Source organism: Taurulus bubalis, assembly GCF_910589615.1.
Source record: "Taurulus bubalis genome assembly, chromosome: 9".
Taxonomy (NCBI): domain Eukaryota; kingdom Metazoa; phylum Chordata; class Actinopteri; order Perciformes; family Cottidae; genus Taurulus; species Taurulus bubalis.
The window spans coordinates 18,365,504-18,378,772 of NC_136597.1; the positions used below are offsets into that span (position 1 = coordinate 18,365,504).

The following is a 13,269-nucleotide window of genomic DNA, read 5'->3' on the forward strand; positions in this document are numbered from 1 at the left end:
AGATGTTCCTCTTGCCTGCAGTCTTAAAAACCCATTCCCCTCTGCACACAGCCAAAGATTAGCATTAACCTGGTTTAATGAACTTTACACTCTGTTGCAAGCCTGCAGGGATATTACAACAAGTATATTGTGTTTATGTAATGTTTGCTCTTATTTTTAATCTGTACTTTTTCTTCAAAAAAGAAAACAAAAGCAAACAGATGGTGTGGTCACAGTGTAGAGATAACTCATTTAAGACTGGCACTAATGTTAAATTCAATTGTGTGTCTTTCACACTGTGTGTTGCTTAATTTGTTTTATTGTGTCCCAGACACTGGTCAGGACTGTTCTCCTTGTTAAATGTTATATTAGCAGTGGGCAAGATGGGGGGAATGAAACGTAACATTGCCTATTGACCTGCTGATTAAGCAGTAGCCGTTATTGCTCGATCTAATCGTACCTGATGGCTCCTCTAGGAAGACAAGGAACAGAAGAACGGCATAATGTCCTGCAACTGATTAATGTGTGTGTGTGTGTGTGTGTGTGTGTGTGTGTGTGTGTGTGTGTGTGTGTGTGTGTGTGTATGTGTGTGTGTGTGTGTGTGTGTGTGTGTGTGTGTGTGTGTGTGTGTGTCTCATCCTTTCCCTGGTAAAAGCATCAGGCATCTGCTTGACCTTCCCTTATCTGTGAATTACATTATCACACTGTGGTGGTCGGTGTGGGCCATCGGGGGTCTTTGCATTTTCTTTTGAAGGGGATTTTTCTTTGTTCACAGCAACTGCAAAAGGTCCAAGACTCCAATAACGTCGTCATATCAGGGTCGAGCAAACACTTATTGTGTTGTGAACTCGCCACACATGAGAAAACAGCGGATAGAGGATTGAGGCTTCTGTGTAGCACATTACTGATCAAGATAACATATTCTCAGTCTTTACATTGCTGTCTGAAATCAACAGAGCAGACATTATTAATAAGATCAGACATTGGCCTTTTATATAGGGATACAGCAACATCAGTCAGACAGAAGATACCGTAGTTCAAATATTAAAGTGTTTCACATTTTATATATTGTTCTCTGCTTTACAATTGTCTTATAAATAGGCCTTCACCTTGAATACATCGACATTTGGGAAAATGCTCATATTTTCTTGCTTTTTGTTTGTTAAAGGTCACTAATTAACACAATATATATTGTTTGGTAAAAGAGCAATACATGACAGTCAGAGCATTAACAGTAGTGACTATTATCTATGTAAAGATATCTACCTGAGCAGGGAATAAAGTCGCTCCCTCTCTGTGTGTTTTTATCCTTGCTAATCATTGCTTTATTGACATAGCCGGGCCAGCCGTGCATGCTTTTAGTGCATGGTCCTGCATGTGAGCGTGCCCCACTAGCTAGCTCAAAGATGCTGCTCTGCACTGCGCTCATACAGCAATTCCAGCTGATAACGCCATTGGTCATCACCGAAATGTAGCACTCAACCTCTGGTTCACTCTCAGGTAAACACCGTTAGCTCTGTCAGCACGTTTGCTGTGGTTTGTGCTGTTAGCACCGTTAGCTACGAGCCACCCGCTCAGGCGTCGCCATCTTGAAAGTCCTTGAGAGGCAATCAAAATTCTCCAAATGTCATATTATGCAACTTTAAATCTGTCGACAAACCAAAGTTTAAAACCGACAAGTTGTGGGACTTAGTTGTGCTCGAAATATTTCTTGGCTGGTAGCAGTCACAACAGTGATGACAAGACTCTGGCACATGACACCCTGTGAAACCTAAACTTGTGGTTTTTACACTTTGCACAAATTAAAGAAACAAAGTGTAGAGTGTTGATGGGTGAGTGTTAAAGGTGCGAGGTGGATCTTGTTACCTATCAGAGCCAGGATAGCTGTTTTCGGAAGTTTCCAGTCTTTGCGCTTCAACTAAGTATACCTTTCATGTCTGTATGCTTAATATGAAGCTACTGTATCCTGACTGTAACTTCATATTTAGCGTAGAGACAAGAAAGTAGTATCCATTTTCTCCTATAACCTTTGCCAATAAAGCTAATACAATAGTTCCCCAAATGCCAAACTGTTCCTTTAAGATAATTGAATTTCATGAAATTGGGTCATAAAAGGTCTTTTGACTTTCCATAACTCTGGTAATATGTCTTGGGGTCATATGCCAAAAGGCGTTCATCTACGTGTAGTTTAAAATGTACCTATTAACGTGAAACGGAAATGTTAACGTTAATTCTCTCAAACCTCAAGAGAAACACATTACACCTGCATATTTGATAGAGAAGCCAAATTTATCCCAAAAGCGATGTGAAATCGCTCTCTCCACTTTATATCTGAGTCGGCACAGTTGCTGGCACTATGTTACATTCTGCCTTTGTTGCCTGAAGTGTTTTGGCAGGAATCCATTTTAAAATCAACATCCACGAAATGAGCCTGTGAATGCGCAGGACTGCACCGGGCCGGTGATACAGTCCAAGCTGTTTTTCTCATTAGTCATGTTTGCTGTATTGTTTATGAGAACAGTCTGAGGTGGCTTGTAATTGACTGCACGTATTGCAGAATGCCTTTTACCTTGCATTTCCAGCCAGTAAGCACGTTACATTGCTTCAGGCAACTATTGACTGAATGCAGAGAGAAAGTGGAAGGTGATGTTCTCTTTTCTCCCATCTTTGTTCATTCCCTTCTCTTCTAATTTCCCCCTCGCTGAGTCTCCAAACCTCTGGAACTCCTCTGGGCCTGCTGCTGAGCACGCTAATGGATATCTACTGTCCCTGAGCCGCACTGTCTAGAGAGGATTTCTCCTCATTGAATATTGTGTTTGGTAAATCTTCATTAAGAGTGGCTGTTCTCCATGACACTGAAAGAAAGGACTGAAGAAAAGAAAAGAGATGACGGCAGTAACAATAGTATTAATTTGAGCTACATTGTGCTGATGAGCACTGCACATTTATGGGACACAGAAAAAAAGAAAGAAAATGTCCGTAAATATTTAAAGATTCTGCTCTCAATTTACTGAAGCCGAAAGGGTCCTCTTCAGTTTTTTCCGTCCACAGTCCAAAACTCAAATATATTCAGTTCACAATGATATAGAATACTGAAAAGCAGTTTATCCTTAACAATTGAAAAGCGAACAAAATAGTTTTTTTTTACTGTAAACTGATAATCAAAATAGTCAAAATTATTCATTTTATGTTGAAAAATGTTTCATCTAACAACCAATGTAAGATATATAGTTGTACTACTTTCTAATAGAGCAGGATTTATCTGTGGTTAATTATTAATAGGTTAATAACTAACTTATTTACATTTTCCATCCATCCATGTTTTGTCATTGTAGAATCACTTTTGGGTTACTAGATGGTGTGTTTCCTCCTCCACCAGGACACACGTTATGTCTTTTTGAATAGTCTTCAATTAATCAGCTAATGGATCACTTAGCTCCTGGAAAAACCTGCAAATATTTGGACCAAAATCAAGTTATTACAAATTTGTTAACATTTATAATTTGTAGACTTGCCTGCAGCGCATTAGAAAGTGTGAAATCCACAAAAATGTATAGATATAATGAACATGAACATGAATATTTATTGCTGCATTATTGCAAAAGAAGAAAAAAAACAGCCAGCATTTCTTTTCACAATCTGGCATCCCAAAAGTGCACTCATGAACCGATCTACAACCCATTTGTATTTTATTTATTAACCGTTTCTAAAGCAGTTACTTTCAACCTTTAGACTTTTTTTTAAAGGGTGCATTATTACAAAGTGGCACCAACATTATTTAACTTACACATGTTTAGAAGATAGATTTGGCTAGTTTTAAGAAGATGAACTAAATTCTTAGTTCAGTTCAGCTTTATTCATCCCTGCAGGGACAATTAATTTAGTGGCAAACACAGCACATTACACAGCAATTAAGCAACAAACACGAGAAACACAAAGGAAATGAGAGGTGGAGGGTTTTAATGTGGTCAGCAGGGTTCCAGCAGTGCTGCTTAAGTATGTCATTTGTGGAGGGTAAACCTTTCCTGAGAGTATTGGTGACGGGTCAGCCAAGTGTGCCTCCTCCTCACATCACCATGACCCAGCTGCAGTGTGGATGGTGCTGCCCACAGAGCTGCACAGGCTCTCTGTGTTAAAAGCTGCAGTGCTTCCTGAGCCCCAACCAGCTCCCCTACAGGGTCTATGTGACATTCAATCCAATTATAGATTTCTTTAAATGCCACTTTATCCAGCGGGGGGCTGTGGCCTTTTGAGAAGCAGAAACGTGACCACTGTGTTCCTCCTCCTCTTCTTCCGTCGGGCCTGTGGCACTTTGTCCTGCTGTGATACAACCATGCTGGATGTGTACTTACTTGCCCTGATGTGGTCTCGTTTTTTTTCTTTGTCCTTCTTCTCCCTGCTGACCTCAGGATACACCCCAGCCCGACCGCTGGCTCCATCACAGCAGCCTCCTCAGTGAGCACCATTCAGGGCAAACCATCACTCCGCCGCATCAAGGGCCGCATTCACAGGAGCAAGAGCCTGGACAGCATTGATCTGCTTGACTCCCATGTAAGTAAACCCGACTCAAAGGCAACGCATCAATGAGCTGTATCACAAAACCACAAACACTGTATGACTGAAATATACAGAACAAATGAGTCACTATCCTGACATCAGAGAGACAAAAATGTCCTTCAGGAACATGTTTCAGTTGTGAGGGGGTCTTTTCGGACTTATGCAGTTATTGTGCAGCAAAATATATTTGACTTTATCTGTATTTTGATAGGTGAGTGACTGAAAGAAATCACAGACAATGCATTGTTTAAATAGATCCAACCATACACTCAAATCTAACACCAAAAAAGGTTACCCAAAGCCAGTTAGGATCTATTTGTCTCGGGCGGGTAAAAACATGAAAGCAGGGAGATAAACAACACACAATAATGATAACAAATGATGTCTCTTGCAAATTGCAGATGATTTATTAAGTCCGACAGGGCTCTTGCATTCTCATGCACGAGTTTGCTTTGATGAGTGAAATTTGTCAACATGAAAGCAATAGGAAAATAAATGTTGCAAAACTGCAGCTTGCATGTTGCAAATTTGGTGAAACAGATTCACATTTACAGTTTAGAGATGATGATGATGATGATGATGATCATAAAGGGTTTGTCTTCCTGCTGTTTGAAGCTCTCCTGAAATGGTTCTGTTGCACCACTCTTCACAAATATGATTTATTTAGGAACTTGGTATCTGCATTGCTTGTTGTTTCTGTGTCATGTCAATACGTTCCCTTAACTAAAGGACATGTTCCAAATAAAATGTGCTCAACTAAATATAAAGCTACAGCCAATGACGTGGTTTTATTGGAGTATTTACACTTTTTTTAGACAAGAAAAGATAAATATAACATGTTAAATTGAGTGCTTAGAGGTGCAGGAATGCAGATTTTGATACCTTTCGACACAGCAAAGCAAGCAGTTTTCCACTGTTTCCAGTGTTTGTGCTAAGCTAAGCTAACAGGCTACTGGCTGGAGCTCAATATTGACCACGCAAACATGAGAGTAGTGTCAATCTTCTTATACTAATACAACTGTTGCCAAAGGTGTACTTCCCAAAATGTTGAACCATCCTTTAGGCTGGGACAAAGATCTGTTTACTTCCACATTTTACTCAAGGGGAAGACCCTGAATATCACAAATGTATTATATTGACAACTGTTTAAATTCAAGATTTGCAATAGTGGTTTCCAAGAAGACATTTGGTTTGAGCCTCAAGGTTGCTATTTTATTATTTACACACACACACACACACACACACACACACACACACACACACACACACACACACACACACACACACACACACACACACACACACACACACACAAACCTTTCATCCATAATCACATTCATAAAACAGGTGCCTCACTCCTTCAGTGGATCAAAATGCTCGAGGTGAAACTCTTTCTTGTCTTCATAGTCGCACTAAATGATCATGACGTAACCTTTGCTGAGTGTTTATGAAACAAAAGACGTATTAATTCACAAAGCAGTGTTTTAAGTTCAGAGATCTGATGTGCATAAATCAAAGCAGACACACATGTTCTTTGTTGTTTCCAGACTGCTGGAGGGCTTCGGCCTCAAGGGAATTGTATCGTGTTGACAGCTCAGCTATGAGCTCTGCTCAGCTCAAACGCTCCATCTCATTAAAGGATATCACAGAATCCTTGAGCTGGTTGAGTTATTGATAATACTGGTGGTCAGCAATGTTAACATGGGCTTTTGAAACTTGTGTGTTTTGAACTCTGAAACATTTTTCTAGCAGCTTAAAACCAGGTTGAACTAATATTGTGTGTTTTAAAACATACCATTTAGACTAGAGTACCTTGAGGGTTCATCTTTCACACCTGTGTCAGTAAAGACTCTCAGCTTAGTGTTGCTCTGTGTCACAGTCACAGAGCTTTACTCTGACATGCTGATTTATTAACGAGACAAACAGTCTGCAGACAGCATGCTAACATGCTGATGTAATGCAGTTGTGATGTTTACCATGTTCTTCATCTCGGTTTAGCCTCTTAGCGTGCTTATATTGGCTACTAAACACTACAGCTGAGGCTGATGGGAATGTCATTATTTGTGCAGGTCATAAACCAAAGTATTTTTGTACTTGATGATGTAAAATGTCAGAGCAGTTATTATTAAAGTTATTACAATTTTTCCTGAGGGTGACATCAATGTCAATAAATATTATTTCAAGGCAATAGTTGTCAAGACATTTCAATCAAAACTGGATGCACTGATCTGACAGTGTTTAATTAATAAACTGTATGCCTCACTGAAGAGACTGGGATCATTCCCAGTATGTGTAAGACAATATCAGGCTTGACATAAACATTCCTTTCCTTACTTTGTAAAACAACATTTACAGATACATATTTTGAGTCAAATTGTTATTTATTATTCAAATTGAATTAAAATTGTGCACCGGTAAGTTAAAAAAAATGTACATGAAGTCAGTTAAAGTCTAACATTTTTAATTGCCGCAACAAATTTGGTCAAAACTTAAACAGAAATGAATATTCCAGTATAATACTGTCACTGATATCCTATTCAGCGATTTGAGCCCGTATTGGCCCGTTATCGGATATTGGAATTGGTGCATGATGCATCTCTACTCAAAACCATTAATGTCATGCTCACTCTGGCACTACAGGAAAAGTGGGGATCACATCAAACACTCCAATTACTGTGCCAAGATATTGGTCGAGATATTTTACTAGGTAAGGGAAAATGTTTGACCTGCGGTGGTGTCATCAAAGTCTTTACTGCCAGATTCATCTTCTGGAGGTCTAGATGTCTCTAAGGTGACAAAAACTCAGACAAAATGTAATGGCAGTCCATCCAATAGTATGACATTTTACAGACTGATCCGAAGTGGTGAACTGACAGACTGAAATTTCCATCCCGAAAGCAACGCAGCTAGAAACACAAACACACATATATATATATATATATATATATATATATATATATATATATATATATATATATATATATATATATATTATTCCAGCACAGAAAATGTGCATTGTCTCAATAAAAAAAAAATATTAGTTGTAACTGATTGAATAGAAAATAGAAATAGAAAAGATATATGTTTAAAACTAAATCAGCATTCAGTTTCCATCCAGTACAGTGCACAGTGGATGCTTTTAGGCTGTAATTGACAGATTAGTGGTGGCCTTGATTTTGAGCCACACAGCAATCATAAGCCTTTATTCAGTGTATAATATCACTGTATTCTCATATCCTCTATTGCCCTGTAAGTCATAGAGAGTGACTTACCACATCGATGTAATTTGTCTTTATGGCATGCCAGTCAGAGGACGCCACACTGCCCGAGAGGCCACTATCTCACCAGAGACTGCGAGCCCCGCTAAGGGCTCCTGGCCTTTCCACGGTATATTTCTTTTGTACGGGCTGTGTGTGCACTAGAGGAAAACTTGCTGACTTGCCCAAACTCAAATGCAGCTGATGGAAGTAACGGTCCGCCTTACAGTGAGTGATGAGACTGCAGGATGCTGAGCTGAGGAGCAGTTTCCATTGCATCCGACTAAAATGTCACAGCAGACACAACACTGCCTCCGAGCCGTTGGGTGATCTGTGGCCATTTTCAAATAATATAATCTCGCCTGATTGGCTGTTTCAACAGAAAAGTGAAGATATTAATCAACTGAGTGTATGAATTTAGGTCCATAACTATCATTGCCCATCAGCGTAGAGCGAAATAATCAATAGTGGTTAAGACTTTGTTGATATCGATTGTTTCTTTTGATTGCTTTTCTCTCTTGATAGTCAGGGGAGGACTTTGGCGCGTCGCCCACTCCTGCTGTCATTTGTGTTGGCCAACATCGCACTTGTTCACAGAAAGCTTGAATCAGATTTTAGTGCTAAGGCTGCAGAAAGCACAACAGAGATGGAGAGGGGGGGAAACTACAGTCTTTTATGCACCCGATGCCTTTGTGTAAAGCAGGAGTTATTTTTTCTCCGTTCATCAACAACACCTCGTCCCATTTCTCAAAACAGCAGCGTTTACAGCATTTCTTCATGCTTTAGGGAGATGCATTAGTCCAGCTGTTCTAGTATTACACAAAATCTCATTATCTTTATTATCTACACCACTAATCACTTTTCGGTTTCTGTTGTTCTGAAGACAGGAATTAATGATGCGAAATCACCTTTTCCAGGGGATACACCGTCCTTGCCATGTGTGTTTTATATGGATCAATGTTGAGATGATTCTGAATATGCAGTTTATTACATTTATGTGCATTATATTTCATCATGATAATGGGGAAAAACAATTTTTACATACACAAACCCTACATTGTGTCCTTGCTGCAGTGGGGATCCTAAACTGAGGTTGTGGTTTCTGTTTCATGTGCCTTGATTTGCGGAAAGATCTGTTTTTAATGCAGTATTTTTCTTGCCCTCTCAGCTGTTTTGGAAAATGTTAAAGGAATGTTTGCTGCAGAGGCTAAATAACCAGGTGAGTTGCAGGGGAACTAAGAGGGTATCAGCAGGAGCAGATGCAACTAAGCCAAGATGAAAAGCGCAATTAAATTAATTACTCCTTAACAGATCAAGATCAGTCACCAACTGGGCCTTGAGCTTTGCACTGGTCAAAGTCGTAATCTCGTATTAGTTCTGCTTGCCCCATCCCACTTCTAAAACCCCATCCTTGGCTGCAGTCTACCATGGACAGAGGCACTCCCCCCTAACCACCACCAAAAAAAGCCCCAGCGTAAGCATTTATTCGCTGCTCAGTCTTTGGAAAGTGCTTGCAGATGCATTTACAGAGAGAGCAACTGCAGCTGAATTAACCAATCTGCATATTCAGGAGCTGTTAGAGGGAGATTGCTCCTGTGTGTTGACGGCGTGGAGGTGGGCGCAGGAGGCCAAACCTGAGTGAGACACACCACAAGGGCTGTGGGGAGAGACAGAGGGAGGAGCAGAGAGTGGGGGTTTATCACGACTACTGTAGGAGACTTTATAGAAACGGAGAGGGGTGGGGGACAGCAGCTGGTTTTCTTTTCGGTACGACAGGTCTGTTATGTAAAAAAAGTCGAAAGGATGATTTATTTATTTTGACCTATAGGTGATGGGCCCAGGGGGATGTTTGGAGGTGATTGAGGAGGTTTGTATGTGACACTGAGGTGGAGTTGGCCATGTATGATGCGTGTGAAGGTTGCGTGTGTGATCCACAGGCTGCGTGGAGGAGATGGCAGATGTTGGTATGTGTCTGGAGGCTGTGACTCAGAAAAAAAGGCCTGCCTATGTTTGCGCTGATGGGACATATGGCAGGTCACTGAAGGCACTCTGTACTATGTGTGTATGTAGGATAACACATCTTGTAGCAATGCGTTGACTTTACAGCAGCAGCAAAAATAAATACATTTGAAACTGGATAAACTATATAATTGTTAATATATAATGTGTAATAGTGTTTCATGGTAACTGTTCAGTTTTATATTACATCCATACATCAGGATGTCATAAATGGATTTCATGTAGCTCTCAGTAACACGGTTGGATCAAAATACCCTCTTGTTCATTTCTTCTTTAAAGGATGCTGGGATTATAAACAGCAAAGACCTTGGTTGTCAGTGGAAGATTTGAAGAAAATGACTCGTGCTTCTGAATTGTTTTTATGATCGCGCTTGTGTCCCTCATCTACAACAAATCATTTTGAAGAGACTCAAGACTCAAACCCACATAAATCCAAACAACTCTATTGACTTTCCTGCATGATTTATATCAGGAGAAGCGACCTGGACAGTAAGCACCATCGGCAGCCGAGGATTAGTGAAAATGTAGCACTAAACCAACATCACGTACAATATTTTCTGTTCCAAAAATGCAATCTATTAATACCACAATAACAAGCTTTCATTATAATTTTGGCTTATTTTCAAGGAGGACTTGATGTCCATGTTATTCCCCCCGTTTGAGCTCTTGAATGTGGGGTCAAGTGAAGGACAACCAGCAGAATGATGATGTAAGATGATTGTAAGAATCAAGATGGTAGCCATGGTGGGGAAGTCAAGCATGAAGAATGAAACAATGGGAAGGTTGTCCCAAGACAAGTTCATCAATCGCAGGATTTGATGCTCACAGTTGTGGCTGCTCTGTAGATTACATTGTCTGTTGATTGATTATCATGGGATGAACATGTTTTTGTGGAGGCGATATTTTGTCAAATGGGATTTTACAGGCAAGCAAATACACTTTGGATCTACTCTGATATCCAGTCACGGACATATCTTTGTTAAGGCCCTGAATATAAACAATGCATGTCAACTATTTACTAGGTCTGTACATAAATAAATAATAATCTCATCACATAATCTTTTTTATTACCTAGCAATCTGATGGCATTTCTTGATTTATCATTTAATCTATAAAACTTTAGAAAATTGAAAAAGAAAATGCCCATTATTTTTGACCAATAGTTAAAAACTCTAAACTAATTTTACAATTATGTAAAACCAAGAAAAGCAGGAAACACTCTGGTAGCGACATATGTTTTAGTTTGATCGTTTCAGCTCTTTTATTGTTATCAACGATATCATTCAGTGACAGTTCATCCTTTATTCATTGATGGTTGAAATGAAGCAACATGTACTGTGATAAGCCTTTTATTAATAGCACAATACTGGTTCAAATTGTGTGGGATTTAATACAACAGAGCTGCATTTATGGTCAAAGAAATAAACATGCAAACATATTAAATAAAAAAGCTTTTTTATTCTCATTTTCTCCATAAAGCCAAAATGTCTATTCTGTGTTTGAGAATGAACGAAAGGAAGAAGTGTATGTTCATGTGTATTTAGAAGTGTGTGTCTGCTGTATCAATGGTGTGTGTGTGTGTGTGTGTGTATGTGTGTGTGTGTGTGTGTGTGTGTGTGTGTGTGTGTGTGTGTGTGTGTGTGTGTGTGTGCGTGTGTGTGTGTGCGTGTCACGGCCTGCTGTGTTGCTGGACACGTAAGTTGTGTGTTGATGCCCAGGGAGGCACCATATGCTGTTTAGACTCAGGAGCATCCCATCACGGCGGACCCGTGGGTGAACAACCTCAGCTCCTTCTTGTGTCTCCCTCCATCAGCTCACGCATGCATCATCAGCCAGCAGGGGATGAAATCACGCGGATCCACTTTCCTCACGCTTGTTTTTTCCCCGCCACCATGAATAATTCTTCATATACATTTTCCTTTTTGCAAGGTTGGAGACGGTCATGCTTGACTCAGATAATGTTCAGCTGAAGTCCTGCAGAGGGCAGAGTTTTACTATCTATATGTTCAGGAACACAGTGAATATCCATGTTTGCATAGCTGATGCAATAGAAGAATGAGCGGTTGGATGTGCAGTTGGGATGTTGGGTTTGGATGAATGTTTAACTTTGCTATGTGGTGATAGAACTGTTGTTGTAGTTACTAGAAAACATATTATTAAAAAAGTGCATCTGCTAGAATGGGAAGAGTTGTTGGTATGAGGACTCCTGATGCTCATGTGGTTGATCAAGTCAAGTAGGAAAGCATAGTTTAACCACCTACTCATCTGATGTTTTACACTGGGCCAACCTCGCACTGTTCCCTCTGTTAATAGCAAAATAATTGTGGTTTCTTATTGTATTTATCAATGAGTCCACCTGGAGTTGGGGTCGAAATGATATTCCAGTTGAATTAAGAAGGTGGAGATTGATAGCATTGTTTGACTTCTTTTCCGCAGTGCGGTAAATTACCCTGGGTGATTTTTCTCCCTTTTTCTTGCCTGTCACCGTTACCCCATCACATGCCCTCCACAATGCCTCCTCGGTTTGGTCCGAAGGGAGCACCTGATCCCACACCACCAAGGCCTCTAATTGCTTTACTCTCATCCTGAGCGAGGGCGCTCTCCTGGGAAAAAGACATGAATAGACTTATGAATCCAAACTAATTCAAAGGTCTGGTTGATGGGAAATAAAAAAATAAAGCCACTTCATTAATAATTTAACTGGTAGGTCACATCAAGGGTCACACGGCAGGTGAGGGAATAACACTTAGGGGGTAAAAGATTTGTATATCTCGTTACATTATCATAACATTGAGTGGTTATAGGGCATCGCTGTAAAAGAGCATAGTGCTCAGTCACATTTCCCCTGAATAAACAATCGTTGATAACATTATAGGTTTCAAAGAAGTGAGTCTCCATGGGCTTATGTGAGAAAAGCTGCAGAGTATTTATGGTTAATTAACAGATATTTAATCTGCCGTCACCATTTCCAGCTGTCTCTGAAATCACAATCGGATTGATCAGGATCTTGCTGCTTTAAAAGCTTTCATTCACCTCAAGGAATTCAGCTTCATGGTCCAGCACTGTAATCTGATCTATCAGTCTTCAAAAGCCAAATAATTCCCAACTCACCAGTTTGCTGTTCGAGACCTCTCTATCATACACGTATCCACATTAACTGATTGGAACTGTTCATCTTTATTGGCATTAGTGCTCCCCTCCTGGGATAAACATACTTAGACGATTGCTTCTTTGCAACTGTACATGATGCTGTAGTTTCATCCAGAGAGGATTTGGATGTCGGTGGCCTGTTGTCACATGATCAGCAGGGCCGGGGATGTGAGGTCATTTCACTTCACCTGATATGTCTGAACTCTCAGCTGTTGGTGGGAAAAAATGAGATGGAGATTATAGGTTCATTTGGGGAATCTTGAAAAATATGTATTTCTTCCCTCTACATGGGTTCTGATTTTATTTT

The 13,269-nt window shown here is 40.0% G+C and overlaps 1 protein-coding gene across 1 annotated transcript in view; it reads left to right on the plus strand.

The window, feature by feature from the left end:
• The window catches only part of tjp1b (tight junction protein 1b), a gene marked incomplete at its 5' end in the record, with an annotated part of 61,690 nt that overhangs the window by 13,911 nt on the left and 34,510 nt on the right, over nt 1-13,269 (plus strand). The window contains one exon of the mRNA XM_079223284.1: nt 4,389-4,530. Coding sequence (XP_079079410.1) covers nt 4,389-4,530 — 142 coding nt within the window. The remainder of the gene's footprint in view (nt 1-4,388; nt 4,531-13,269) is intronic.